At 35.0% G+C, this 25,223-nt stretch overlaps 4 protein-coding genes across 4 annotated transcripts; 3 read left to right on the forward strand and 1 right to left on the reverse strand.

Moving 5' to 3' along the window:
* Nucleotides 1-2,161: 2,161 nt before the first annotated feature.
* On the reverse strand, nt 2,162-2,560 carry LOC114739935 (auxin-induced protein 15A-like). The gene has a single exon (XM_028928046.1). It carries the CDS (start codon nt 2,533-2,535, stop codon nt 2,257-2,259), a length of 279 nt encoding a protein of 92 aa, XP_028783879.1. The 5' UTR covers nt 2,536-2,560; the 3' UTR covers nt 2,162-2,256.
* Nucleotides 2,561-3,332: 772 nt separating this feature from the next.
* On the forward strand, nt 3,333-3,793 carry LOC114739936 (auxin-induced protein X10A-like). Its single transcript, XM_028928047.1, has one exon. The coding sequence runs from the start codon at nt 3,392-3,394 to the stop codon at nt 3,665-3,667; it is 276 nt and encodes a 91-aa protein (XP_028783880.1). The 5' UTR covers nt 3,333-3,391; the 3' UTR covers nt 3,668-3,793.
* Nucleotides 3,794-8,417: 4,624 nt separating this feature from the next.
* Nucleotides 8,418-8,882, forward strand: LOC114739930 (auxin-induced protein 15A-like). Its single transcript, XM_028928041.1, has one exon. The coding sequence runs from the start codon at nt 8,418-8,420 to the stop codon at nt 8,697-8,699; it is 282 nt and encodes a 93-aa protein (XP_028783874.1). The 3' UTR covers nt 8,700-8,882.
* Nucleotides 8,883-10,840: 1,958 nt separating this feature from the next.
* Nucleotides 10,841-13,389, forward strand: LOC114739933 (cyclic phosphodiesterase). Its single transcript, XM_028928044.1, has 4 exons — nt 10,841-11,033; nt 11,151-11,449; nt 11,961-12,015; nt 13,084-13,389. The coding sequence occupies exons 1-4, from the start codon at nt 10,892-10,894 to the stop codon at nt 13,284-13,286; spliced, it is 699 nt and encodes a 232-aa protein (XP_028783877.1). The 5' UTR covers nt 10,841-10,891; the 3' UTR covers nt 13,287-13,389.
* Nucleotides 13,390-25,223: the final 11,834 nt, after the last annotated feature.

Here is a 25,223-nt window from a genome sequence, read left to right on the forward strand (position 1 = left end):
AAGACACATCCATGTGAACTCAAGGTGCCTTTGTCTTCCAATAGCTAGGCTCTATCATGTAACTTCTAAACCACCAATTATTGTAGGAATACAGATCCATTCATCTATATATACTCATAATTGTATGCTTTCAGAAGCAAGCAACCCAATCTTTCACAATACTCTCAGGCATCAGTATTCACATCCTTCCTTCTTATTCTTCTTACACACAAGTACACAACAAGCAATGGGTTTCCGTCTACCTCTAATCAGGAGGGCTTCATTCGCTACAAAACTTACTACAAAATCTGGTGAAGTGCCAAAGGGATATCTCGCAGTATACATTGGAGAGGAAATGAAGAGGTTTGTGATCCCTATATCATACTTGAATCAACCATCTTTTCAAGAGTTGTTAAGTGAAGCTGAAGAAGAATTCGGGTTTGATCATCCAATGGGTGCCCTCACTATTCCTTGTGCAGAAGATGTCTTCATAAAAACCACTTCTTCCTTTAGTAGGTGCTAGCTAACCAAGACATGATCAGATTAGTCAACCTACACAATTTTGTAATCATTTTGCTTTGTAGAGATTTTTGTTCTTTTTCTTCCCCTACAGGGGAAGTGAAAAAACTGTTTATCTCAAAGAGAAGATGAATAGACATTTTTCACGTTATCTCAACCAACTGTCAATATCAAAGACATTAAACATATAGTTAAGGTGATCACGAGTTGTATCTCTTTAATCTTTAATCTGATAATTCAAGTTCAGATTTCCCTCCAGGGGTATTAACATCAGCTCCCTCAGTGGCTTTTCTAGAGAAGTGATCCCACATGCACGCCTATGCATATTACTTCTTTTTTCAATAAAAAGATCAATATATTAGACAAGGTAAAAAGACAATGTTGCAAGTCCAGTGTTCTCATCCAGTAACTAAGGGTGAGCTGAAAAATGATGACTAATGAGTCCCAGTGCTCTTATATTCCAACGGTAGCGTTAAGAAGAAGAGGAAAAGAAATGTTTTATTTGATACGCAAAATAATTAACTTTTATTTCATGGGAAAATCTATAATTTTTATTTTGAACTCAATAATTATAGTTTATAAACAAGGCGTACGTAGCATCATTTAAAGAAAATTATGTTTCTAACACTCGAGTTCACAAGCAACATATGTGTCCCGAAGCAAAGCTTCATCGAGTCCAATTTTTTTTTTTTTTTGATTTTGTCCGTTTTTAAGAGTCTTTAAATGTTTTATTAATTTGTACAAATCATAACTTTGATTGACCTAGGAAAAAGATTGAAGAAAAACATAAGCCAATTAATCCCAAAGGGAAAATTAGAAATGTTGAGTTCATGAGATGTTATATAGAAGAGTAAAGCTCAATCATGAGTACAAAAAGTTGTCGTAACGACAATTAATTACGCTGGTTAATAAACTGACGTGAAGTATTGAACGGTAACATTGTAAATTATTTGAATTTTTAAGTTAAGTTTATAGAAATTAAAGAACCCAAGTCGTAGAAACCAATTTTTAATTTAATTCTAATCTTGAATTTAAAAATAAATCATAATTAACAATCAAATATGTTAATTTTATTAATATATGCTTCTAATATTATTTGATCTTCCAGTGTTACCGGCTACTGAATTTTTACATATTTTCATAAAATGAGATAATATCATTGAAGACAAAAGCATAAATGATGTTGCCTCATCAGTCTCTCTCAGTGGCACTCTGGCATCTTCTATTCAAACGTTCTGTGACGCTTCGGATGGGTGGTATAGAACTCTCTGGGTCGTCCATTCATTCCTTTATTTCCCATCATTAAATGGGTTTCCTTTAGCCTTATAAATCATAATTACTGAATTGAAATTAAAGATAATATAATAGAATTTTCCCATTGAAATTATATTTTTATTATAAAAATATTTTTTATAATTCTACTAAATAGTTTCCCTGGATTAATTTGCCAGCACTGAAACGTTCATGATTCGAATTTACAGGATTAATTAATATATGACATTCTCTTCTCAATCTTGGCACGGGAAAACATATTTTGGTTGCCTATCAGTACTTTTCCGGCCCAAAAAGAAAAAAGATCAGTACTTTGACGATTCAGATCGCATGAAAATTGTCTATTGATAAATTTGTCACATACACAAACATTTTACATTTCCTATGTAGGGATGGGGCAAATCCTTAGAGAAACAAAATTATCATCTGAATTTGCTTCTATACAAAATTGTATTGACTAATCTAAGTTAAAACTGTCGTTGCGAGCTAGCACCCATTGAGGCAAGCAATGACTTTCAGGAAGACGTCTTCTGTGCAAGGAATAGTAAGGGCACCCATGGGATGATCATGCCCAAATTCTTCTTCAGCTTCACTTAACAATTCTTGAAAAGAAGGCTGATTCAAGTATGATATGGGGATCACAAATCTCTTCATTTCCTCTCCGACATTTATTGCAAGATATCCCTTTGGCACTTCACCAAATTTTGCAGAACTCACTTTTGCAGCGAAGGAAATCCTCCTAATTCCTGGTAAACGAAAACCCATTGTTGTTTGTGTTTAGGAAGAGACTAAGAAGGAACTGTTTGGATATGCTTGAGAGTATTGCGAAAGATTTGCGTTGCTTGCTTCTGAAAGCTTACAAGGATAAGTATATATAAACGAACGGTGGAGGAAAGGTTATGTGATAGAACTTACTTATCCGAAGACAAGGGCATCTAGAGATCACATGGAGTTGTCTCAGAGGTCTTTTCCAAAACCAAAAACAAGTCAGGATGAGAGCCAAATGAATAGAGAGGACATCAAAATTCTTTTGGTTGAGATATGATAGAGGAAGGGTCAGTTAAGCGACGTAGTCCAAAGAGACATGGATGAGAAGGATCACATGATAATGTGTTATGTCTTTCTCAAACGTAACATCTTATATTTCTTATGGTTGTCAATTTCAGTTCTTGACATGCTTCAAGCATATCTTACGCTTCCTTTATCTTTGCTGGTCCTTTATCTTATCGACATAAGGCTTTAAACAGTTCAAATGACTCTTCTTGAACACAAAACAGAAACATGTGGTTTTCCTTATCATGTCTCAGGTTTGTATTACAACTCATTTTAGATAGATCTTTAGCATTCATATCCAAGCCCTCCCTTCATTAGTTGGCTCATCTTGACTTGTTGCTTTTATGAAATGATCTCTAAGACACATCCATGTGAACTCCAGGTGCCTTTGTCTTCTAAGAGCCAGGCTCTGTTTCTTAACCACCAATTATTGCAGGAAGACAAATCCATTCACCTATATATACTCACACTTGTCTGATTTCAGAACCAAGCAACACAAATCTTTCACAATACTCTCAGGCATCATATTCAAATCCGTCCTGCATATTCTTCTTACAAAGAAAAAACAATGGGTTTTCGTCTTCCTGGAATCAAGAGAACTTCATTTGCTGCAAAACCGACGTCTTCGAAATCTGGTGAAGTGCCAAAGGGTTATCTCGCAGTATATGTTGGAGAGAAAATGGAGAGGTTTGTGATCCCTATATCATATCTGAATCAACCTTCGTTTCAAGAGTTGTTAACTGAAGCTGAAGAAGAATTCGGGTTTGATCATCCAATGGGTGCCCTCACTATTCCTTGCACAGAAGATGTTTTCCTAAAAGTCTCTTCTCTCTGTAGGTGCTAGGTGACAAAGACAAGATTAGATTAGTCCGCACAATTTTGTAATCCTTTTGGTTTGTGGAGATTTTTGTTATTTTTCTTCCCCTATACGGGAAGTGAAAAAATTGTTATCTCAAAGGGAAGTTGATGAATAGATTTTTCACGTTTTCCAACCAACTGTCAATATCGAAGCCATTGAACACATATATAGTTTAGTCTGGCTGCGAATTGCATTTTGTTTTAATCTTCTAGCAAAATTGAGGCAAAAAACTTATATTACTTGATCTAGTAATTCAAGTTCAGACTTCGCTAGCTCTAGGGGTATTAACGTCAGCTCCCTATTGGCTTTCCTAAAGAAGAGGTCCCAACCATACATACATACACATATGCATACTTAATTATAAACAAAACAACTTTAATTTGAGCCTCCCACTCTCACTTTTATTACTTCTTTATTTTTTTAATAAAAAGATCAATATATTACACAAGGTAGAAAGACAATATTGCAACTCCGGTGTTCTAATCCAGTAACTAAGGGTGAGCGGATAAATGTTGACTAAGTTCCAGTGCTATAAGATTCCAAATGTAGCGTTAAGAAGGATTGATAGGGGGGAAAAAAACAGTTTTATTTAACACGCAAAATAATGTTTATCTCCTTGTAAAATCTATAATTTTTATTTTCAACTGAACAATTATAATTTATAAAGAAGGCGTAGCATCTGTAACCCAAAAAAAAAAAAAAAAAGAAGGCGTAGCATCATTTATGTTGTTGTCTTCAATGATATGATCTCAATTCGTAAATCATGTGGACTCCGATTAATAGACAGTAAGACCATACGAACTAAATTGAATTTTCCTTGTCCACGTTGTTTCTCTATGGATATCTAACCCATGCAGCAGCCAGATCTCATAAACATTTTGACAAATGAAAAGGTCATGTGATCTACTATGGCCATTGTCCCCGCGTAAGAAAATTATATGTTCCTAATTCATGAGTTCATAAGCAACACATATATCATGGAAAAGAAGTAAAGAAAAACATATAAGCAAATTATTCGTAATGGGGGAAAATGTTTAGTTCATTGGTTGCTTAAATACTTCTCTGATCCTAAATATAAGACCCTTTTATTGTCTAAATTACACTACAAAAGAGGTCTTATGTTTGAGACTGGAGTAGTATTATATAAGAAATTATGGCTTCAATCACTTGTGCAGAAAAAAAGTTTCCTAGGATTAATTTACTTGCACTTATACAAAGACTCTTTCGTTTCTCTATAATCAAATCTACATTTGAATTTAATTTACTTGACTAAATATAACTCTCCTCTCAATCTTGCCACGAGAAAACAAACTTTGGTCGCCTAATGTGGAAGATCAAAGCCGTTGGTATTCATAATTGAATGAAATTGTGTGAAAATTATATTGACAAATTTCTCATTGACGCTGGTTTACAATTCCCGATTAGGGGAAGAAAAGGCAGGGGAAAAATCTTAACATAGCAGAAACTATGTGAATTGCCTTCGATACAAAATTGTGTCAACTAATCTAAGTTAACGTCGTCTTTGCTTGCTAGCACCCACTGAAGGAAGAAATGACCTTTAGGAAGATATCTTCTGTGCAAGGAATAGTGAGAGCTCCCATGGGATGATCATACCCGAATTCTTCCTCAGCTTCACTTAACAACTCTTGAAATGAAGGCTGATTCAGGTAAGATATAGGAATCACAAATCTACTCATTTCCTCTCCAACATAAATTGCAAGATATCCCTTTGGCACTTCACCAAATTTTGAAGAAGTCACTTTTGCAGCAAAGGAAGTCCTCTTGATTCCTGGAAAACGAAAACCCATTGTTTTCTCTGCGTTTATGAATAGAATGAGAAGGAAGTGTTTGAATAATTGTGATGCTTGAAAGATGTGTGTTGCTTGCTTCTGAAAGCATACAAGTATGGGTATATATAGATGAACGGTGGAGGAAAGGTAATGTGATGAGGCTTAATTATTGGAGGACAAGGGCATGTAGAGATCACATGGAGTTGTCTTCATGTCGTTTTCAAATAAAACTAAGAAGTTATGAGATGAGCCAAATGAAGTGAGAACTCTGTTCAAGCATAATTGAAAAGGATGAGCCAAGAATAATCCCCTTGAGAGTATTGAACAGATCAACAAGAAGCATGCATGTTTATTGCAATTCTGTAAAAGAGACTTTCAAAAGGCTCGATATTTATTTTGAATTTTAAAGACACGCCGCGTTTCTCACACTTTTAAGTTAAATGCTGCTCCAACGCGTTATCAATTGAAAGGATGAAGATAAGGAAAACATAAGAGATGTCTCAAGCATGTCTGGAAAGTGAAATGACAGTTAGAAAATATTTAGATTGACACTAAGCTTTGAATTGTTCAAATAATCCTTCCCATCCATAAAACATAAAGCAGAACCATGTGATCCTTCTCATCCATGTCTCTGGACTAGACTACAGCTCCTTTAGCTAACCCTTCACCAATCAAATCTCAACCAAATGGAGATTCTGAAGTCCTCCCTTCATTTGATCCTGACTTGATTTTTGAAATAGACTCTAAGACAACACCATGTGATCTCTAGTGTGCTCTTGTCTTTCGGTAGGCCCTAACACGCCCTAACACGCAAAGCCTCTCCCTCTACCAATTATTGAAGTAAAGCAAATCCTTTCATCTATATATACACTCAAAGTTGCAAGATTTTCCAAAGCAACACAACTCATCAACATATCCTCAGGCTTCTACATCCTATCTCTTTCTTCTTACGTTCTCTCTTATCCACAAAAAATGGGTTTTCGTTTACCTGTTATTAGAAGGACTTCATTTGCTGCAAAAGTGGCTTCGTCAAAATCTGGAGAAGTGCCAAAGGGGTATCTTGCAGTATATGTAGGAGAAGAAATGAAGAGATTTGTGATCCCTGTATCTTACTTGAATCAACCTTTGTTTCAAGAGTTGTTAAGCTTGGCTGAAGAAGAGTTTGGATATGATCATCCAATGGGTGCACTCACTATTCCTTGCAGAGAAGATGTCTTTCTAAACGTTACTTCTTCCTTCAATGGATGTTAGTTTGCAAAGGAAAAAACTTAGATTAGGAGACATTTTTGTAGAGGAGGCAATTTAGATCCTTTTTCTATGTAAAGATTTTTCTTTTTCCTTCTTTTGCTTCCCCGACTATTCGGAAATGAAATATTGTTTACATGAACGACAAATTTTGTCAATGGACATTTTTTCATGTTATCTCAATTAATTATGAATATCGAAGCCTCAAAGGCGTTGAACTTTCAGTTTAAGTGACAGAGAATTTGTATCCTTATCCTGCAGGCAAATCTGAGAAGCAGTATTGTATTCTTAATCCAGTAAATTCAAATCAATTTTTGCTTTACGATAACAAAAGCGTCTGTGCAAGTGGGAGCATACAATGCCCCAAAAACTCTTTAAGATTTTTTTACCAATAAAAAGTTGTACTTTGTACTCAAAAACTTGCATATCTATGTGTATTTCGTATTCAGTGATATTATCGATCTGAATTTATGAAAAACATGTGAACACAGCTCAATATACTGATAGATGACTAGGAACGAAATTCAATTTTCGGGGACTATTTTGAACGTTTGAAGACACCGGCATATACTGGATTAATAATGAAGTCCTGTGTCTCAAGAGATCATATTTTACCCTTGGAAAATATGGCACGACTCAATAAAAATTTTAAATTACATGTTTAATTAACAGCTTGTTATTAGATTTCATGAATATACATGGTTCATTTGTCTTCTGGCATGAACAAATATGGCATGCAAAATTCAATCATTCAGCTTATAAGATCACATTGTTCTACTAAAGATAAACCAACTTCATTTACTCCTCAAGTTTTAAATCAAGGCATCATGCTACTTAATTATGTCTCCAAATAGCCCTGTTATATTGCCATCTATCCATTTAGGCCCTCCCAAGATTTTGCAGATTTTGATCTATCTTGTATGAGTTGGCTTGATTGTTGTATATATATGCATAGTCTCATAACATCTTGAAAAGCACTTACAAGACAAGATCATCTGATCTCTTGCGGCCCTTGTCACTCATGTGATTGTAAGGTCAAATGTTGTTTTAAGAATTAAGAGAGAACCACGAGATTACAGTGCATGGCTTGTCTCACACTTTGTTCTTTATCGAATGGTCTTAGTTTAGATTGTGTGTGAGGCTATTTGGTGGATTTTTCGTGATTGATAGATCAGACCACGATTACTGAGCTTTTCAACAGGCCACAAGCACATGTAATAAGTGACATGTTTTGAGCATGTCTAAAAAAAGCACCCTTACATCACCTAAACAATAATCGAGTTCTCTTCTGCTCAAACGTTGTTTGTCAGATGATAAAAAATGAACCATGGGTAATACTGTGTTTCTGTAAATAAATAAAGAACGAGATTTTTATATTGAAGAAAACTAGAGACAGAATCATATGATCCTTCTCACCCATGTCTCTAGGCATTGGACTGTAGCGTGCACTCCATTGTACCTAAAAAGGAGACAACTCCATGTGACCTCTAGTGAGCCCTTGTCTCTCAATCATATTGGCCCTGCCCTACACCGCCCCTTTATATCCACAAATCAGAGAAGAAAATCAAATATTTCCGTCTATAAATACTCATACTTGAATGCTTTCGAAAGCAAGCGACACAAATCTTTCACAATATCCCCAAGCTAAGCATCAATATTCAAACACTACTTCCTCCTTATTTTCTTCGACACGAAAAACAATGGGTTTTCGCTTGCCTGGAATCAGAAGGTCAGCTTCATTTGCTGCAAAATCGACAGCTTCGAAATCCGGTCAGGTGCCAAAGGGATATCTAGCAGTTTATGTTGGAGAGGACTTGAAGAGGTTTGTGATTCCAATATCATACCTGAACCAACCTTCGTTTCAAGAGCTGTTAGGTGAAGCTGAAGAAGAATTTAGATTTGATCATCCAAGGGGTGCTCTCACCATTCCTTGTGCAGAAGATGTCTTCGTGCATGTCACTTCTTCCTTCAATGGCTGCTAGCTTATGAAGACAAGACTAACTTAGATTAGTTAATTAACACGACACAGTTTTGCCGAGGAAGTGACTTATGTCCTTTGGTTTTGTAAAGAGATGCGTTTTTTTTTTTTTCCTTTTTTCCTTCCCTACTTGGGAAGTGGGAAATTGTCCATCTGAATGAATTTATTAGGAGAATGTTTTCACCCACATCTCAATCTGAGTGAAGATTCATATTCTTCTTGCAGATCATCGAGGAAAACATTTGTTTTATTCTTTCATCTGGTAAAGTCGAATCAAAATTTAATTTATTTGAAAGTACCAAAAGCTTCCTTAGATGAGTGTGTTAATAAACTCTAAGAAATTCTAGTCATTACTTCTTATTATAAGAAGCTCCTGCATATTTAAATTATTAATTTTTTTCATATGATATCCTTAATTAAGTATAAAACTTCTCAATTAATGACTTTATTGATGATAATTTTGATATTTTATAAAAGATAACTAATTTTAACTTTATTAGTTTATGTAAAATTGTTGACAAATTAAATATAATAAAGAGGTTTTTTTAATTAATTTCAAATCAGTAATTTAAAACAGGAAGAAGCATCATTTTCTATTCCTGTGTTCGATAATATTAACTGTTAGGATTATTCGGATTCAAAATCAATAACTCTTGTAGGACTATAAGCAAGATTGATAATTTTCCACATTGGTCTCTTTGTTCTTTGGACCAGCCGTCTTCAGCCTGGCCACTGAATCCACTAGATTAATCAAGTCTTAACATATAACAGGTTGTTGTGTGTGTTTTGGGGGGGGGGGGGGGAGGGGTTTGATTTATTTGGTTTATAATAAGAAGAGTAAACTCCGAAGGGCAAATAATCAAATGCAACAATCTGTAGTGCTCCTTGTCTGCTTATATAAGGGTTTATTTAGAATGGTTTATAAGTAACTTTCAATGATTTACAAAATAAGAAAAAAAACATGTGAGAAAAATTTTATCTCCATCTACATGAAATATGCTAATAACTGCTTATAATCGTGATCTCAAACGAAACCTAAATGATGAATAATGCACAAATCCAATTCACCGTGTTCTCATGACCCGGATGTTGTCGAATGGGCCCAAGCGTCTGTATGGGCTGGGCAAAAAATGAATGGGCCAAGAATGATGTCAAGGCCTGTTGAGGGTGAAAGAAACGGAGTCATTTCAAATCCACGTTTATTTTTCCTGACCAACAAAATTTTTAGATATCAAATGTGTCGTCTAAATTAGATTTTTTTTTTTTTTCCAAACAGAACTGAGTCTAGTGAAAATAACTAATTCTTCATAACATAATGAATCCAGCTTTGAATTACTATTAAAAAAAGTACCTACATTTAGTGTCTATATATATAAAATAAATAAATTAGATTTTTTTTTCTTTTTTGATTAGAGGAGCAGTATGAGGATGAAAATGGGATCCAACGCATAACCACTCACTGATAGAAAATTTTCATGTCATAAGACGACTAATGGCAAATTGACAAATCAAATTCTTCATAAACATCTCAAAGCTAATAGTGACGCTTCGGTGGAGCAACAAAATATTTTATTATGGAAAAATTAAAAAAAATCTAATTAAAAAGCTTATGGATGAAAATGATTTAAATCAGAGTATTAATGCGTGTGTACCAAAAATTTGTAGTGCACCAGTATAATGTATATATTAAAATTTATCACGTTTTTGTTACGACTTCCTCCATTTTTTAAAAAATATAATTAATGAAAAACGAGTTAAAATTAGTTAGGTGCAATAAACATGTAAAATTAATTTTTTTTTTCAAAAATATCCTCATTTATGAAAAATGTGGGTGTGAGAGAGAGTGGGAAAAAGAGATGAGACAGACATTTAATTAATTGACGGTAAAACTGAAGAAAATATATTAAACATTCAAAAAGCTCTAAAATGTATCTTATAAAAAGAAACTTGGCTATTCAAGAAATTGTCTCATATAAAAAAGAGCGGAAGGAGACAGAGAGTAATAAATTTTTAATGGGGATTTTCTTCGATTTTTTCTATTTATTTTGATTGGGGATATTTATTACAATTTGCAAGAGAGGCTCGTGAATGTGGCGTTTGCTAGAACAGCTACCATCAGAGTGAAACGACGGCATTTCCTTTTGTCTGGGCATAAGCACAGAATGTGCCTTCCTTCTCCCGCAGAAGCAAAGGCGAATGCAATCTTCCCACTCCGTCATCTGCTCCGCAATTCACTCTTTGCATTCGATTCCTTCAAAAGCTTGCTTTTTTAACTCAAACGCATACTTCAATCCCCACTTCCCATTAGACAATTCCAAAACAGTGTCTTGCGGTGAAGGTATCGCTAAGTTTCCCACGCTTCCCTGTCCATTTTTTTCTGCGTCATTGACTTCTTTGCCTTCTTGTGCATCTTGGGCTTCTCCGTTTTCCTCTTCTTCCTCCATGGGAACCCCAGAAAACATTCTCGAACCTGAAGCTCAGAAGTATGTGTATTCGGTGTGGGCTCAACCAACGGAAGATGTGCGGGATAGGATGAAGAAGCTGATGAGCGGCCTCCGATCGGAGTTCGGTGGGCCTGAGTTTGAACCCCACATAACAGTCGTAGGCGCGATCAGACTGACTGCCGATGACGCTCTCAAGAAGTTCCGGTCCGCGTGTGAAAGCCTCAAGGCTTATAATGCCACCGTTGATCGTGTGGCTACAGGGACTTTCTTTTATCAGTGTGTTTACCTTCTGATTCATCCCACCCCTGAGGTACTCTTCCAATTTTCTTTTCTAGTTTTTTCTGTGGTTTAGTTATTTTAATTTCTGGTCTCTGTTGTTAGTTTTGTAGTAGTTAATGGACAAGCGATTGATCCACATGGCATTGAAATTGTTGTTCGTGTTCCTCTAAGGTTTTGAATTTTGATTATGAAGTTGTCAAATCAGCACCGATTCTGGACATGTGCTTTGATTGTAATGCATTTTGACAGTTAATATGTTATCTGTGTTAAATACTTCCATTCCTATTGATCCATTTTAGTTTGTATCTGTTGTGGTCATGGACATTGATTTTCTGCTGCAGGTTTATTAAAGCATTTCTCAGAATTGTAAAATTGGAATTGAAGGGGGGGCTTAATTTTTTCCCATTAACTTTTGAGCAATAATATTGACATAAAGTTATACTTGTGCGTGGCCAATTCCTACTTATGATCCAAATTTGGAAGGCTTTCTCATGTCATTTTTATTTTGATTCTCTCTATTTTTAATTTCTTTTCCTCAACAGGTAGTGGAAACTAGCGATCACTGCGTCAGTCATTTTGGTTACAATAGATCATCTCGTAAGTTACATGATATTATTTTTTGCCTGAAGCTTTATCTTTTTGCCGGCTTCTAGTGGAAGTCTATATACAAAAGTAAATCCGTTTTGTTTTACCACCTATGAAGCTGTCAGAATGCAGAATCAAATATAGGAAAGTATTGTATTGCTCAATAATGAGGAAAATCCTCTCAGTTTTTTAAATTCAGATCATGAAGCTGATTAAAATATATCAACCATATTTATGAGAGATTTGCTAGAGTTTTACGTTAGCTGATCCTCCTTTATTTGGCCTTGGGACCAACTATAAAACATAGACAGAGTTATGTTAACAATGAGATGTGTTTTACACATTTCAGATGTTTGTTATAGTGATAAGCGATGACTTATAATGAAGAATAGCCATGAAAAGAATATCTTAATGTGACAGAGATCTTAGGCTCTTACTGGTTAAGCGAAGCCTCTTGTAGCTAAACTCTAGAAGAAAACAGAGGCTGCAATACTGGATGCAGTTCTATCTCCTTTATCCTCATAATTAAGTGCAGTTTTGAGTACAGAAGAGGTGTAGTTTTAGATAGTGTACTAAAATTCTACTTCACTTTCATTTGAGATAACTCATTTAAACGTTTATGGTTTAGCATTGGAAACAGGGTCAGGACATTACTCCCACACAAGGCTTCTCCATTTTCTTCTCACCACCTTTATTTACTTCCCACCTAATGGGATTTGCTTCGTGTGCCAAGGAAAGTTTAGCCTTTTGAGTCGTACCTTTCTTAACCAAAAATGGAAAAAAAGAGTTATAAATACCCCAGGGTGAAAGTATGGCGTCAAGTGGCATATCCTTTTAAATCTGTTTGCTTTCTGAGTACAAACCCAGGTCTTTGGCTTCTCAAATACCGTAGTTCTTTGAAACTTAGATATCAATGACATCTTGATGAAAGAACATTTAGTTTTAACTCTTAGGTGACATGTTTAGGTTTAAGTTGACATATGCAAGGTTAAAATCTCTCAACCAGTATAATAAAACTATATATGGAGATAATAGGGAAAAACTCTCTTTTGCTCATGCTTATGTTGTTTATGTTTGCAGCTTACATGCCACACCTGAGCCTTCTGTATGGAGATTTAACTGATGAGGAGAAGAAAAGGGCTCAAGAAAGAGCCAATGCTCTTGATGACGTCAGCGGGTTGAGCTTTCAAATAAGTCGCCTTGCATTATACAAGACAGACACTGAAGACAAAACTCTGAAATCCTGGGAGAAAATTACTGATTGTGTTCTTAGTCCAAGTTAGCTTTGCTTATTATGACCTATTTTGATGATATCTGTTGAGGATTTGCTTGTGACTTAAATTTGACTCAATCCACAGTCTCATGAACCATATTAGGTCCCTGTTATGGAAATGATATAGAAAAGAGCAGATATGATCCTCGAGTGAAAAAACAGGGAACAAGCTCAATTTTTTATTTATTATTATTATTATTATTATTTTTTGAGGTCAGGGGGGAACAACCTGAAGTTGAAAGAAGTGCACTGAATTTTATCTTGGTATGCATGTGGTTTTAAGGGCAGGTTTGTCTATCCAAAGTTTAATTATATCAAGTTTGAAGAAATTTAGATGTTGCACAATAAAAAGGCACTAAATTAAAGATTTCTTGGCTGAACCATGAGTGTAAATTAAATACACCATATAGCCAAAATAAAAAGAATGAAAAACAATCATCGGCAATTGCAAAACGGTAACAATGAAAAGATTCAAAGGATTGTTGCTTGGTAGTTGAGCAAACTTGATAGTAACTTGAGCTTTACGAACTTGTTCCCTTGGGGAGGAATGTGAAGCAGAGAAAGTCAGCGCTGTGGTTTTGGACTTGTTAAACCACAGTTTACAATGCACCTAAGAAACTCTGAATTTAGAATACCCTGCAAGACGTGAGAAACTCCAAATTTATATTAAACCAAACTTCACATTTAGAAAACTTGTCATGAAGCTGTTATTATTCCATCAAATACGGATGGTGTTCATGATTTTGTTGAATCTTTGCATATGCGATACCACCAATAAACATAACTATAAAGTTTCAAAAAAAAGGTTTAAACACTTATTTACCAAGTGAAGAAGCAAGAGAATCACGTCCATAATGATTTTTTTTAATTATTCTTATTGATACTTCATCAACTATAATTAAATAGGAGAGGAAAGAAAAATATTAAGAAAGATAATTATAGTGTTTTAAGAAAAATATGTCATATTTTTTTATAATTAACTAACTTACTTAATTTTTTAATATAATCAAATTAATTAAATAGGTCTTAAATTAAGGAGCAAACAAGTACATAAGATGTTTTGAATAGCTTTTTTTATGTGAACATAGTTTTATGAAATTTTTTTTTTTTTTTAAGTCCTTGGTTATGAGGATGGCAGGGGATGTTGAAAGTGGGTTAGAACGATGAAGGCGTTTTGGGTTGAACGTTGTAGTTGTAGACATTGTGTATGTTTGGGAGAGCAATTTATGGGCCACAAATAGCTTATTTTGCAGCTAAAACCCGATTTAGGATGTGTTTGGATGAAACCAAACCGTAGTTTGAAAAAGTGATTCTGAAGAATAGATTCTGGGAAGAATAGATTCTGGAAAGAATAAATTTTATGAAAAAGTGATTTTGAGAAGTGAGAGTGTTTGGATAGTTGTTATCAGAAGCACTTTTTATATATACAAATTACTAAAAAAAAGACATAAGTTAATATGATAATTACAGAAAAAATAAATTTTATGATATATTTTAATTTGAAGGAATAAAATTGTTACTAATATATTTTTTATTAACATAATTAATAATACATAAGATAATATAATTAATAAATAATTAATACGTATATATATTTATAAAATATAAGATTAAATATGTTTATAAAAAATATGTTATAAAAAAAAAACCAGATACATATCTTATAGGCTCTCACACTCTCTTTTTCTCCAAAAGCAAAAATTTTTTGCTTTTTCCAAAACCATAGTTTGTGCAAATTGGGTGGGTATTTGGATGACTTATCACCCAAACCATGATTTGGGTCCCCAAACCATGGTTTGAGACGTCACCCAAACGGTACCTTAGAAAGTAAGCCTATTTGAGAAAGATTGTGCAAGACCGCACTCGGGGGCTAAAAATGGGACTAAGCGCGCGATTCACCTTAAGCTGGGGGATGTAACTTTTTCAAGTGGCAATCGGGTTTAGGACCGTTGGAAATTGTCGGAATATTATTTTTCTCTCACTCCTCCTATTATTCTCTTGTTATTTAATGAAACTCATGTTCATTTTGGTCATTTTACAACCTTAACATACCTTTATTAGATTATAATCCAAACAATCTTTTACTCAAATTAACTTTTACAAACTAATTTTTTTTATAAAATCTAATCTAAACACAATTCACATTACTCGATCTAACTTTTGCTCAATCTCATTTTTTCAAAAGTCAGATTGCAAATAAATTATTTTTTCTACCGCTAATCTAAATGAACTTATTATTTTCATCTTCAATCAACTTTCAGGTTTCAGTTGTTTTCTTTTTCCCTCTTTCCGAATATGACGTGGATTTAATTAAAATGCCATCCCAACTTCTTTTACTAGAGTCAGCTCTCTCTTTTTTGTAGTTTTCAACAACTGAGTCATAACAAATTATAAATATAATGAGTTAAATTTGAGAAATTGAGTCATAATTAAGTTAAATATACAAAGAGTAAAAGATTAATTTTTTCTGTTATTTAAATTTACATTTTGCGTTATTAATGTCGTATAAAATAGTGTGATATTTATGATTTTAATGTTAATGGGACTCCAACTTTTGTTTGTCACCTGCTATTTTATCAAAGAGGTTGCAACGGTAGTTTTTATGTTATATATAGAGTTATAGATTACTCCTCCGGCCCTTAATATAGCGCCTAATTGTTGAATTGATTTTGATTCTAAATATAAGACCTATTTTTTATATTTATCATTTTTTTTCTAAATTATCCCTATAAATACTTTCTCAATTATAATCAAGTAGAAGACGAGGGAGGATATTAAGAAAGATGATTATGGTGTTTTAGAAAAAAAAAATATCATATTTCTTATAATTAACTAACTTATTTAACTTCCTTAATCTAATCAAATTAGTTAAACAGGTATTATATTAAGGACCGGAGGGGTATTATATTATGAAGTAAAATATTCTAACTTCTCTAAGAATATTGTCAAAAGATATTTTTCAATTAAAAATTATATTAAAATAAATTACATTTATTAATTTCCTTTTCATCATATTAAATTTATAATTTTGACTAAAATTGGTTTAAAGAATTTAAAATTTTTCTTTTTTGTAAATATTTATTTATTTAGTGTTTTCATTATATTAGAACAGTAACTCAAATAATTTGATTAATGTAGATATAATAAATGTGTTTATATATACACACACTTGATTAAATGTGTTTATAAATGTTCGAGGCAGAACATAAGTTTAAAAATTTTGGATTTATAAATTTAAATGATTTATACAATATCTTAAAGTTACATTATTTATCAATTTAATTGAATAAAAAATGTGTTTGAAATATGTTTTTATCAATTTAATTAAAAAATAAATAAATTTCAATAAATATGATATAAATTCAAAATGACAAAATTTTATAATATCATCAAAATTAAAAAAATTATAACATATTAAAGAACTTTAAACAAAATATTTATTATAATTTTTTACGAACTAGAAATGCTTAAATAAAGACAATACATGCATCAAGTTCCTTATATCAATTATGCCAAGTTCTCCAATCACACATGACTATGTATCATATTTTTAAAATACCAGTATCTAATAGTATTTAATTATAAATCCATATGAAATGAAAAAGACTAAGCGTGATTGAATAACTTAATACTTGCAATTTTTATAATTAAATTAAATACTTTATGAAGATTTTTTTCCCTCTATTTTTTTTCAAGTGTCAAGAGAATGAAATCAGTCTGATTTTTTGGATGAGGATAATGAGTAAGGAGGGTTTTGGTCCCCAAAAAAAAAGAGTCAGGAGGGCCCTCACACATGTCACGTGTTGGAATCGGAATCGTCTTCGTTCCCGGATAATTGGATTTGGAATGGCGAGCTGATCTTATTTACAGACATGATGACAACAATATCTGTGTAGGCTTCGCTAAGGTCCGGTTCGTGACAGATCGAGCGAAGGATGATGCAGAGAAATTCGCTTCTCTGTACTTCAAGTGCATTCTCTTCCTTGCCCAGCCCTCCCTTGACCTCTCAGCGACCAGCTCTTCTATTCCAGCTACCTCCGTTCCCGTCTTCTTGGACCTTTACACTTCAACAAGACGACCTTTTCCAGCTTTGTACATCACTGGTAAAAGCCACTTATGTTTTTCTCTCTGGGTTTTATATAATTAGAAGTTGCATTCTATAATATTGTTGTTTTACACAATCCTTTTTGTAATAGGTTGCAATGAGTTCTCGATACATCATATAATATTTGTTTCTCTCTAGAACTTTTATGTATCATTTTTGTACTTCAAAATCGTGAAGGGAAAAATGTGAAACTTTCCATGATAAAATGATTTTAAAAAAATCCTTTTTGCTGGAGCTAATTAATACTAAAGTTTTTCTATTTGGCAAATTAAGGCCTTAAAATGCATTATTCAACACTGACCATACTTCTTATCAGAAAAGTGGTGGACCCTTGGGAACTGTCGTTAATGTTTTCAATAGTGGAGCCAATGATCTACTGCAAGTTTTGCTTGATTCATCTTTTGATATACTTCGCAAAAGTGGCGAGCCCAGGTCAGCAGAAGCAGAAGCGTCCAATCCGCTTGTTTGGGTGCCTTTTGACTTTTGTAGAAGCAATTGTACTTGATGTTGGTATGACTAGAAGAGAAATGCATATTACACCGCCTAAGGGACTCCTAGAACTAAACTTGTGATCCAAAAAAGAAAGATCAACTCGTGAGGCATAATACTCTTTTGACTCTACCTTTAATTTGCTACTTTTAGGGACTTTGAGCTTTTCAGTATGATTATTGCTGATGCTGTGCTACCTTTCTTAATCTCTTTAATCTTAAGGGGAATAGAGGGTAAGGAATTTATGTGCAACTTGGTTTATGACTGTATGCTTGATGCTTTCTTTTGGTCTTCTTTATTTTTCGGCTCCTTTTTCTGGGTCCAATACCTGCCAGTTGATTCACTTGATTCCTAACCGAAAGGGACTTAGACTTTCATAATGTGGCATTCAGCTGAACCTGTCAACATCCATATTTACTGGATCACTTCTTTTTATTAGTTTTTTTTTTTTTTTTGGTTTCCCTGGCTTAATCATATTTGACATGGTGTTTGTATCATGGATCAATGATACCAATACTTTAGAAGTTTCAAAAGCGCCTTATAGATGCCAAAAAAAAAAAAGTGTGAAATGGAGCAACAACATGTATTCCATGGATTTAGATATGGAGAGAAAGAACAAGGGAGATTGCTTGCGGATCAGATTTTTTCTGTAAACTCTAAATCGCTTCAGAATGCTTTACAACGTATTGAGAAACCACCCAAGAGGTAAGTTGGCTGAACTGATTATATGTTGTCCCAACTCCCGTCCTGCTACCATACAGAAGAAAAAGAGAAATTGTTTTATTATGAGAGTAAACCTATTGTTGCCTAAATTATTTTGCTATTTGATACATACAGGACTTAGAAAAATAACGTGAGAGTTCACCATAATATATAGAAACTTTTTTCAGCAAACGATAATTCTGAAGGTCTTTTGAACACCAAGATTTGAATACAACATAATAGGAGATTTTGGCATCTTATAATATAATTACTCGTTGGTTAATTTGTCAGATTTCTTTTTTTTTTTTTTTTTGGGTAAGTACTGAAAAACAATGTTTGTTGTTTTGTGGCTCTTGTAACGCAATGTCTAATGTTCTCTTTTATATTTACTTAAGTTTTACCTTTGCTAAACCAGATGGGAAGTAGCTGAGTTGGTTGGTTCTTTGGATGCAAAGCTTGTAAGTACTAAACAGATATCAAAGGAATCTCTCTTCAGCGAATAAAGTAGAGGAAATTTGGGCAAGAGTATCAACATGCATGAGAAGTGTCTTCATCTCATATCTGGGGGCAAAATGGCTATTGTCCTGCTTTTAAATAAAAAGGAGAACTGGGGTGGCATTTGTGACCCTGATACTACTTCAAATGAAACAATTGAGATTTCATCAGCTCCCTTCCAGGAATTACTCTCTGATGAAAATTTGTTAAAGGTTTTGAACTCTGATAAAAATTGATCATGTAATTAAAATTGGTATCAGTAAAGCTGATTTCTGAGATATTGCTAGGCTGTGACTTTCTGAAATGTAACACTGAAATATCATAAATAACAGCAATGATCTTTGTTGCTGTCTTTTGGTTTTTAATTTAGCACCTTTTTCTATTGTCTAATAAATTTGTGCTTCTTTCAGGTGGAAGATCGTGCTTCTGTGCCTTCAATTTTGGTTTGCTCAACCCAAGAAATTGCGCCTTTTAAGAAAGCTGTTTCCAAGGAAAAATTACTTTGCATTTGACTCTGAAAAGGTTCTCATCATGCCTAGGATCTTCTTTATATCATGTATTGCCTTATTAATGATCTATCATTTGGATTTGGTTTTATACTTTCTTTCACTTTGTCCAATGCCTGCCCGTTGATTTACATGATTCCTAACCCAAGGAGACTGACTTTCATAATTTAGCATTCAGCTAAACACATCAGCATCTATATTAGACTTGGATTTTTATAAAAATAATACGTAAGTTTAATTTTTATCTGAAATAAAATTTCATTCTCCTGAAAAAGGAAAAATTAAAAATATTTCTAGAACTTTTTGCAAATAATTATTATATATTAATTTGTAAAAATATTTATTTTTCATTTGGTTCTTTTACCCAGTTTATATGTAATAAAAATAGAAAAATATTTTTTCGGAAAAAGGTCAAGAAGTGTTGGCGCCAAGATATCGTTATGAATTAGCATTTTTTTTCAGTATCAACTAGTTAGCCTTAATTTCTTGATTCATTTCCATCATCTGAAGTTCAAATAATTATTCAGCGATTGTGCGTTGAAAAGACAGTAAAACACAAAGGAGCTAATGCTGTATGAAGTATCTTATTTCTTGCATAGCGAGGTGTACAGTAAGTCACTATATATAGACAGTGAGATGTATAACAAGCAATATGGACAGAAAAGAAAAATCTAGAATGACAAAAATCCACGTAAAAGCCCATTAGTCATTTCGGCTTTGTGATGTTCGGTGTTGGGCTTCAACCCGCGAGTGGAACTGGGCTGGCAGCACGATGAGACTTGATCTAAGAGTGGCAAATCTGGATGATGTTAGTGGCTTAGTAAGAATGTTAGCCTACAGGACGCATGAAGAACATTGAGAAGACCAGCAGCAAGGCGTTCTCTGACAAAGTGATAATCAAGCGCTATATGTTTAGCTCTAGAGTGGAATACAGGATTAGCAACTAGATAAGTTGCACCCAGATTATCACAATACAAAAATGGAGCTTCAGAGAGAACGATATGTAATTCATGAAGGAGTTGCTAAAGCCATATCAGATCACTGGATGCTGTAGCTATGGCTTTATATTTTGCTTCAGTACTTGATTAAGCAACAGTAGGTTGCTTCTTTGAACTCCATGCTACTAGATTAGGACCAAAATAAATGGCAAAGCCAGTTGTGGATCTTGAATCATCAACATTACCACCCCAATCAGCATCAGAGAAGGCATGTAGTTAAGATGAAGAGGATTTTCTAAGATGAAGAGCAAAATTTTAAGTACCCCATAAATATCTGAGAATCCTCTTCACTGCAGTCCAATGATGTTCCTTGGGTTGATGCATGAATTGACATACACGATTAACAGCAAAGGTGATATCTGGCCTCGTAAAACTTAAGTACTGAATACTACCCACTATACTTCGATAATAATGAGGATCATCAAAGTCAGTTCCACTATAAGCTGAAAGACAACTATTAGCAGCAATGGGTGTGGAGACAGGACAAGCATTTGACATTTTAGCTTTGTCAAGAAGATCTAAAATGTATTTTTGTTGAGAAAGTACTAAGCCAGAAGAGATAGATGTAACCTCAACACCTAAGAAATAATGTAAAGCACTGGGGTTCTTGACTGGAAAAGAACAGCTTAAGGCATCAACCAATTCTTGAATCACAATGGGAGAAGATCCAGTGACAATAATATCATTCACATAAATCAAAACGTAAACAGTACATTTAGAATTGTGGCAAATGAACAAGGAAGAATTTGACCTTGAAGCCCGAAATCCAAGCTCAAATAATCTGGCACTAAGTCGAGCAAACCAAGCCCGTGGGGCTTGTTTGAGACCATATATGGCTCTTTGAAGCTTACACACATGTGTTGGGTAGTCAGGATGAACAAAGCCAGGAGGTTGATGCATATAAACTTCTTCATCAAGATGACCATGGAGAAAGGCATTACTTACGTCTAATTGATTAATGAGCCAACCTTTTGAGAGAGCAATGGAAAGTATAAGTCGGACAGTTACGGGCTTCACTACAGGGGAGAAGGTTTCAGCAAAATCAATTCCAGGTTGTTGATGAAAACCTTTTGCCACAAGTCTAGCTTTGCACTTATCGAATGAACCATCCGCAAAAATTTTTTCTCTGAAGACCCATTTGCACCCAATGATATTCATAGAAGGAGAAGAAGGGACAAGCTCCCATGTCTGAGTAGCAAGTAAAGCTTCAAATTCATCATCTAGAGCCTTACGCCATGACGGAGACTTGAGGGCCTGAGCAACTGAAGTAGGAACAGTAGGCATGGGACCCGAGGCATAGTGAGATGTTTTTGGGTGTACGGTGGAAACAAAATTTGGAGAGAGAGTTTTGGATTTGAAGATATTGGCTTTAGATCTAGTAATCATGTGATGGGTAGGTTGACGGGGTTGAGGTGATGGTGAGAACGGTGTAGAATTTGACGTTGCAGAATTTGGTGGGGAAGAGGATGAAGTAGGTGACGGCTTAGAGGAGGGAGAAGGTGATGCCAAAGTGAAAGAAGAAGGAATAGGGTTAGGTAGAGTGCTTTGACTTGGGTTAGGTGTGGTGTATTCATTTGGGCTTTGACTTGGGTTACGTTTGGTGTGAGCATTTGGGCTTTGTGTTGGCAAGGCATTTGGACTTAGTGATGAAGATGGGCTAGGTACCGTGTTTGGGCTAGAAATATTGGTTTGTAAGGGAAGTGAAGGCAAGATGGTTAAGGTAGATGGTTTGGGTTGTGTAGTGGATTGGGTTGTAAAAGGAAAGCAATTCTCATCAAATATAACATCTCTTGAAGTGTACATGCGTCCTGTAGGTAGATGAAGGCAAAGATATCCCATGTGATTTGGTGCATAGCCGAGAAACACACATAGTTGAGATCTTGGGCTTAGCTTATTTGGAGCATAGGGCCTCAAATTTGGCCAACATCCACAACCGAAAATTCTCAAAAAAGTGTAGTCAAGCTTTAAGTTGAATATCAATTCAAATGGACTTTTATTATTCAAAACTAGACTTGGAAGCCTGTTGAGTAAATAAACAGCTGTATCGAAAGCATGAGTCCAGTATTTTTGAGGGACAGAAGCATGTTGCATTAGAGCTAAACCAGTTTCCACGATGGTTCTGTGTCTTCTTTCTACAGTACCATTTTGAGTGTGAGTGTGAGGACATGTAATTTTGTGATTAATGCCAAGGGAAATTAAATCCTTGTTTAATGGTCGAAATTCTCCACCTCAATCTGACTGAAAAGACCTTATTTTGGAATTAAAAAAATTTTCAACTAGAGTTTTAAATTGATGAAAGACAGTGCGAAGTTTACTCTTAGATTTCAAAGGAAAAAGCCAAATATATCTGGAATAATCATCAACAAAAGAGGCATAATACTTAAAGCCGTTTACAGATAATATTGGGGAAGGACCCCAGACATCACAAAATATCAGTTGGAATGGAAAAGGAGAACGATGAGATGATAAAGGAGAAGGTAGACGATGACTCTTGGAAGAACGACAAGCTGCACATTGATGAGTAAAATCTTTTGATGAAACTGGAAGAGAGTTTGACTGGAGAATTTTCTGAATAGTGCGGAGAGCTGGGTGACCGAGACGAGAATACCAATGTGAAAGAGAGGTACGAACACCATAACAAGCTTGAGGAGAGATGGAAGGAAGAAAAGGGTACGTCTTATTATGGCTTGGAGCTTGAAGAAGAGGTCTCTTGGTCTTTTTGTCCTTCACACAAAAATAACCAGAATGAAACTCAAAAAACACATCATTATCAAAGCAAAATTGATAAACAGACATTAAATTTTTAGAAATAGTAGGAATATGTAAAAGGTCATTAAGAAGAAATTTGCCAGAAGGGGTAGGAAAAATGCCAGCTCCTTGATTCTGAATAGGCATCGTAGACCCATCACTCATCAAAACACTGTCTGAACCATAGTAAGGAGCAGAGTTGAGATTTAGATTTGAAAAATTATGAGTCATGTGGTGAGTTGCTCTAGTGTCTGGATACCATAGTGAGTCCTCCATGTTTGAATATTCAGAGTAGTGAGAGGAAAGAGATGGTAGTGGAGAGGCTTGCAAGGCATGATTAGTTCTCTAAAAGCAAGTGAGGGCAGAATGTCCAAAGCGTCTACAGAGTTGGCAAGGCACATCTTGGTCTGGTTGAAAGGAGGAGAAACGAGCACTTCCTCTGTAATTTCGTCCCCCAGTACAGCCTCGATAGGGACCACCACGGAAAGCACGACCTCTTCCAAAGTTGTTGTTATAGCCTCTACCATAATTAAAAGTGTTGTAGCCTCTGCCAAAACCTCTTCCTGAAAAGATTCTACCACCACGTCCTCCTCTCACAGCAAGCATGAAAGTGGTGTGGACCATTGAATTAGCCGAAATATCAGAAGAGAGAGAAACGGGGTCTTGATGAGCCATACGCTCTTCATACTGCAGTAGATGGCTCAAAACACCTTTTATGGAAAGAAAAGCACGCTGGATAGAAAAGCACAGTAACAATAGTGTCAAATTCAGGACCTAGTCCAGCAAGCAGATAAGTAATAAAATCATCATCAGCAACGGGTTTGCCTGCGGCAGCAAGAGAATAAGCTAGAATGGTAGCTCGTTTATGATACTCAGACATAGTTTCTCCTTTCTTGAGATTTGTAATTTGTTGATGCAGATGGACCAGTTTGGCTTGAGTTTGCTGAGAGAAAGAGGTTTCTAAAGCCAGCCACATAGCTCTTGAAGTTCTGTGACAATGAACTGAGGAATAACCTTTTCAAAGAGTGAGGCAAGAAGAACAGAGAGAACAAGTTGATCTTGATGAAACCAAGTGATGTAGTCTCGATTTGGAAGACTAGAAGAAGTGAGCTTAGAAGGTTGAGGAATAGAACCATCAATATAACCAAACAATTGTTGTCCATAAAGATAAGGCATAACTTGAGCTTTCCAAACAAGATAATTTTCCTGAGTAAGTTTGACTGTGATATAGTGGGGAAGATTAGAAGGAGGAACAGAGATAGTATTAATGGGATTGGAGGAGGAAGAGGGAGACGTGGGAGAAGATGTGATTGTGGTAGTATTGAGACTAGGTGAGGAAGACATATTTTGGAACGTGGCTCTGATACCATCAAAAGACAGTAAAACACAAAGGAGCTAATGTTGTATGAAGTATCTTATTTCTTGCATAGCGAGGTGTACAGTAAGTCACTACATATAGACAGTGAGATGTATAACAAGCAATATGGATAGAAAAGAAAAATCTAGAATGACAAAAAATCCACGTAAAAACCCATTAGTCATTTGGGCTTTGTGATGTTCGGTGTTGGGCTTCAGTATGCGTAAATCGTCTTTTCAGCGAGAGATGGAGCATCTTCCACGAGACATCATTGAAAACATCTTTATCAGAACCCCAATCAAGTCCCTTCTACGAGCTCAATTTGTTTGCAGAGATTGGCCAACCATCATCCGTACCCCATCTTTCAAGGATTACTACTTCGACGAATCCCCTCATTATAACCCTTCCCTCCTCCTTCGATGGGATGGCCTAGATGAGCGGGCTCTGGTGGATTTACGGGTTCTTGACTGCCAGAAGCAACTACGCACCCTTCCGAAGCCACCTAAAGGTATAACGTATGTTGGTATAATAGGTTGCAACCATGGCT

This window comes from Neltuma alba, unplaced genomic scaffold (genome assembly GCF_004799145.2).
Source record: "Neltuma alba isolate B1F8T4 unplaced genomic scaffold, ASM479914v2 tig00002985_pilon, whole genome shotgun sequence".
NCBI lineage: Eukaryota > Viridiplantae > Streptophyta > Magnoliopsida > Fabales > Fabaceae > Neltuma > Neltuma alba.